The sequence below is a fragment of the Coenobita brevimanus genome, chromosome 14, assembly GCF_032717465.1.
Source record: "Coenobita brevimanus isolate Jiangsu-jjx chromosome 14, ASM3271746v2, whole genome shotgun sequence".
NCBI classification, from domain to species: Eukaryota; Metazoa; Arthropoda; class Malacostraca; order Decapoda; family Coenobitidae; genus Coenobita; species Coenobita brevimanus.
In genome coordinates, this window is record NC_136967.1 from 2,534,435 (window position 1) to 2,540,434 (window position 6,000).

At 37.3% G+C, this 6,000-nt stretch overlaps 1 protein-coding gene across 2 annotated transcripts in view; it reads left to right on the forward strand.

Moving 5' to 3' along the window:
* The window catches only part of ras (Inosine-5'-monophosphate dehydrogenase ras), a 33,773-nt gene extending 27,773 nt beyond the window's left edge, over positions 1-6,000 (forward strand). For both annotated transcript variants that reach the window (XM_080265375.1, XM_080265377.1), the window contains one exon: positions 2,608-6,000. In XM_080265375.1, coding sequence (XP_080121501.1) covers positions 2,608-2,713 — 106 coding nt within the window. In that variant the 3' untranslated portion in view covers positions 2,714-6,000. The remainder of the gene's footprint in view (positions 1-2,607) is intronic.

Below are 6,000 nucleotides of genomic sequence, written 5' to 3' on the forward strand. Positions count from 1 at the left end.
AGGTTGGGGTGAGGAATAGCAATGTCCAGACTGCCAATGTTTGCCCTAATTCACTGGGCCATGCCTCCATTCACTCATCATTCAAGCCCTCAGAATCCTGGCTTCCTCAGATAGGCCATAAAAATTTCACCACGTTTTGTAGCTTCGCATATACTTATTCGATAGAGCCAATCTGAACACTGTCACATTAAAAAGGAGTGCCAGATCCCTGGTTATGCACTTCTCTGCACAAAATTCACCCATCCAGCTCAGTCTCTTGTCAGTCCTTTAGCCTCACCAACTTCCATACTTCTCTTCCTCACACACACATCTACCATATCGCTCCACTTTCTTCTTCGCCTACCTTGCCTCCTCCCTCCTTCAAATTCACTCAGATATACCTCTTTCACCACTCTGTTGTCATCCATTCTCACCACATGACCAGACCATCTCAGTACACTCTTTTTGATTCTGGTGTTCACAGACTTCCTCACTCCACACCTTTCACAATTCACATTATTCCGTATCCTATCCACTCTCTGTACTCCTTATACATTCCTCAGCAGTCCCATCTCCACAGCTGTCAAACCTGACTTTGCATTTTCATGCCACACCATAGTCTAACATCCGTATGTTAAAGTTGGCGCTAACACTTCTTCATGTAAGCCTCGAGCAGCTGCAACACTCAAGCCTCATTTTCTTATCAAGGGGTTCATAGCACCAGCTACTTTCCCTCCTTGTGACACTCTACTTTCTACTTCTTGTGCACATTTTCCTCTCTTTTCAATCACTGTACCCAGGTATTTGAACTCTCTCACCAGTTCCAGACTCTCTCCATTCACTGTAACATCACACTGGGAGTCATTTTCCTCTCAGTAGCTATCACTTTACTCTTTTCTACATTTACTCTCAAGGCATGACACTCAAGGACATCTACAAAACTTTGCGCTAGTCACCTAAGCTCTTGCCCAGTATTTGCAAGCAGCATTGCATCATCAGCATACAAAAATTTGAGATATTGTATTCCATCCATCACCACTAATTACCAATGCCATCCCTCTCACCATTACTCCTGTTTTTATTTCTCTCATCACCCCATCCATATACAGAAACATTATATATATATATATATATATATATATATATATATATATATATATATATCATATCTATCTATATATCTACTGTATATCTATCTATCTATCTGTCTATCTATATATATACACACGTGTGTGTGTATATATATATATATATATATATATATTGTGTTGCTGAAGGATAAGCAAATGGTCACTCCACCTTAAATATCTGGACTGAGTAGCCTAGCCCCAGACCCCTGCACTCTTGATGGGACTATAAATTTGTTAATGAGTGGGTGGAGTGACATGTAAACCTGTAGCAAAGGTGTTTCATTAAAAGATGGCTGCATTCCGTTATGTTAGTATATGATTGCGTTAAATAGAGTACTGCATGACTAACTTTTTATTTGCTCAACACATGAGTTAGTATCAGCCATAATTAGTGATGCTAAGTAAGTAAGCTGTCCCAGATTATTATCAGCCATAATATTTGTTGCATACTAGGACCATTGTTCCAGATAGATCAGTTTAGGTGACTGGGATAGTAGTCAGCATAAAATGTAATGCTTACTAGGAAAATTGTATTAGACAAGTCACATAGGTGAACATAAAGAGTATACATGTTGAATTTTTTATGGTAACAAGGGCCAGCAATCCTCCCTGATGCCAGCATGCCAGGTTTTTATATTTAACTTAGACTGTGGTACTGTACAAAAGTATCCATAATTGTGATAGGTACTTATGTGGTCAGAGTATATATTTTGTCATTTTTAGTGATGATTTTGTAAGTAAAAGTAAAAAGTACTTGATAAAGGGATGGTCTTCCTTGAAATATTTTTAGCTTAGTTTTTTTTTTTTTTTTTTTTTTTTTTCTCTAATAGGAGTTATGAAGATGTAATGCACCTGTGATACTGTCTAGAATTTGAGAATGCTCCCTTATCATAAGTAAAAAAAAAAAAAAAGAAAGAAAGAAAGTATATGTACTAGAACTTCTTGGTCAGGTGAAAATAAATCCCATAGTAATTAACAACTTCAGCCCTAAATTTTTTTTTTCCCCCCCCCATCAACTTGCAATAGATATTTTGAAGTGAAGAGGTTTCATGGAACAGCTGTTAACATGTTTGGTATGAGGTTTCTCCTAACTCCTGTGTTAGCAATATAAGCATATACTGTACAGTAAATACATAAAAGTGAACTCCTTGGGCTGAAGGGGTTAAAGGGACGCAAAGGTAGAACTGCATTGAACACTGAGCCACAGTGTGTCAAGGATGTCATGTTTTCATATTCATTATTTTAGGTTTTAATCGAAAGTTTGATGGACTGTTCTCCACTTTTGAATACAGTATTGAAAAGGTGATGTGTTTTTCATAAAGGATTGGCTAATAGTGCTTTCATTGTATTTCTCATTGAGCATATTGTCATTCATTTCATCATAGCTGTTGACAGGGGAAGAGATGACATTCCTTTATTTGTCCGTTTCTCTGTTTCTCATTAAGCACAAGTGTTTATATGAGAATCATGTTTAATGGCCTGGTGTGTTTGCTTCCAGATCCATGATGTATGCAGGTGAGCTCAAGTTTGAAAAACGCACAATTTCCGCTCAGCGTGAAGGGAATGTACACAGCCTTTATTCCCATGAGAAGAGGCTCTTCTAAGCTGACTGATAAAAAACACTAAAACTATAGAAAGTTCTCGTTATATTTGGAGGCTTTTGTATCATGTAATGTCGCCAAGGGAAGTAGGCTGGTCATCTACCTTTTATTGTCATAAGACTACAGTAGCCCAGACTTGGGCCCCTACACTTTGAAGGGAGTAAAATGGGTTTGTCTGTCATTGATTTTAATACCTTGTTACATGTCATATTTTTTTTCGTATCTATCTCTCTCCTTAAATCCACATTACTTGGAGAAAACTGCAAATTAATTTTCCATTGCTTCTGGTAAAGCTGCTTACCAGTTCCCCCAATAACAGTACCATCTATAGGGAAAAAATGTGATATTTTGGAAGATATCCCAGGCATATAGCGAGGACTTTCAGTATAGCTGTCCTGTGAGCATTATACCCCAGTAAGCTATATTTTTCCACTGCTTCTCAACAGGTACAGTACATTGTTTTATATATAACCCAGTATGACAGTTTATATTTTGAAAGAGAATAAGAGAACAGCATTTATTAGACCATGATACATATCTGTGAGCAATTTTAAACTATTTAAGAATGTTGTTAACTGGAGTGGCATTAGTAATAGTGTGTATGATAGGGTGAATGAGACTTACCCTTGACTTCTGATACTTTTTATGCCATCTATACAAGATAGTCTTAACCCACTTCAGCCGGAGGACATATTTCTGAGTTACCGTATGCGTGTTATATTGAGGTATGCGTGTTATATTTATTTAATTCAGCATTGGGGAAACCTTGAACTTGAAGGTTTAGATGTAGCCTTCGTTAATCCTTGGAACCTCAGAGTGTCTTTCTTATATTTCATCCATGCAGTGTCTGGATAGTTGATTTCAGTTTAGAACAGACTTTTCAGACTGGGAGGCTTAGATATTATATAGCATTACAAACCCCTTTGGTATGAGAGGCCATTCCCATAGTGAATGAAATACATCTGGTACCAGCAAAGGGGGGGGTGAAGTGTCGCATGGATTTGAGGGTTTAGGTACTGTAATACGAGAAAGCTTTCCTAATTTAAGTAAAATCATCTAAGGGTAACAAGAATTAACAATTTTGAGTCATCAAGAGTGAAGATTTTATGCCATTCTATCTTCTTATTCATAGTAACATATACAGGTCACTTAATATACAAGTTCTTCGTTGATTGTAGTCAAAGGATAGACTGCTGTGATTATATACAGTTATACACCATACCTTTAAATGAATAAAATACTGTACCTTCTGTTGGACAAATGAAATAGTATTTGCTTTACTGTGAGGACGATTTTGTTTTACTAAACGCTTCGTGGGTGGCCCAGTAGTTCAAGTGTCCTAGTCAGTGATGGCTTTGCTTAGGTTTGATTCCCAAGAGGTCACAGGATTTTGATCGTGTAATTCCATCAAGGGAAGTGGGCTGGTCATCACTTAAATGTACTTGACCACGGTAGCCAAGCCAAGAGCCCCTGCACCTCAAAGGGTATTGTGGAATTGGCTGTTACTCATACTGTTTTACTTAGTGGAAGTGCAGTGAGTATTATTCTAAGTGTAATTTACCCTTGACTTGTTACTAACTTTTATTCATTCCAGACTTTTTTTTTTTTTTCTTCTTCTTCTTTCTTTAATGAAAGTTGCTTCTTTTTAACTCGACAACCAGCACATGTTGAGAAAAATCATGTGAAAGTTAGGGTATAGATAACCCATGCCACAGACTGTCATATTAAAACAAAGGGCGATAGAATAGGCAGGCCTCCAAATTCTATTGTTATGGAAGAGTTGTAAACATTAGATTTGGTCAGACTGAATGCCATGGTACAGAGTACATGTGGCAGCAAGGTATGGAAGCCAGTTACATCATACTCATTGTGAATTTAACAAAGTACAGTACTTTTAAAAATTAGGGACTTGCCTACCCCTTTCACCCTCTGTTTTATTATTGCCCTGTGACTTCAGTTCTTTGTGGTTCTCTTCAGTATTATTCTCAGTGTTTTTAAATGTTTACTTGTCACATGTTTATACTGCAATATATTCAGTGGTGCCAATACCTGTTATGATTTTCAATTTACGTTTACTTATACAGTATTTAACATTGTGGTATGCGTACAGTAAAGTTTGGTAGAATTTGTCATAGTAGTAATAAATTGTTTTCATGTGATGTTTCATATTGATTTGTTTCAGCATACCCAGTAATTTATTGCTAACCATGTAGTTCCCTCCTCAAATGCAGACACTTTTAAAAGCATGTGATTTAATTGTGGAGTGAAAGTTTTGTCTAACAGATATGATATTCTGCAGTTTCTCTTGCAAGGGTCCAAGCTATTGTCAATTTTTATACATTGCCAGTACAGTATCTCTTCTCCCATTTGTGCTTGACTCTTTCACTGCTCACATACATGCTGGAGAGGGATGCTCACATACATGCTGGAGAGGGATGCCTGCATGTAGTGTTGGTAATACAGGTATAACAGTTAATTATAGAATGTCCATCAGCTCTCGTTGCCCCCCAAAAGGAGCCTGGTGGACTGTAGGAGCAAGGCAACTTCAGCCTGCAGTCCACAAGGTTCATATTGAGATGAGTCTAGGGCCACAATAACTGTCTGATTGTCTCTTACTTGCCATTGCTGCCTCATTGCTGCCTGTGAAGGGATGACCAGCATAAGATTTTAACGTCTTCATTATGATTATAACTTTTCAGTTTGTACATGCTGCCTCCAGACTAATTTATTCTACTTGGGAAAGAGCTCTCATATTGAAAGCTGTATCTAACCCCTCCCGTTTGAAATGTCTCACTGAAATAGAATAAAGTTGTCTGGAGTAAAGCAGGAATGCAATGTACATGACATCCCTAGGCTATAGAGGTTAAGAAGTGAAAGGATGATTACAACAACCCTCTGTAATAATAGTCAGGAATCTGAAATTACATAGAAGTGTCAGATTTCTTTGTACTGATCGGTTCATTAATTGCTACTTCCTAACCAACGGTGTCACAGTACTTCATCATATGCTCAGAGCAGTGAAAGGGTTAATCCTGTTATCACCATTTGTAGGACTTTAATACCCCATGTCCCAGTTCCGTATCATAAATAAAAAACTTGGTACAACAAACTACAAAATACTAGATGTTGTACTGTAATGGTATTAGAAAAAGAGTTGTACAGCAGCCCTGCCTGTAAACATAGGGTAATAGTTTGTACTAAAACATTTTATTGTTCCTTTATAGCATTCTTGTTCCTTTAGCAATTTTGTTTTAATAAGATCAGTGATAGTAAAAGGATTTTAGTATATA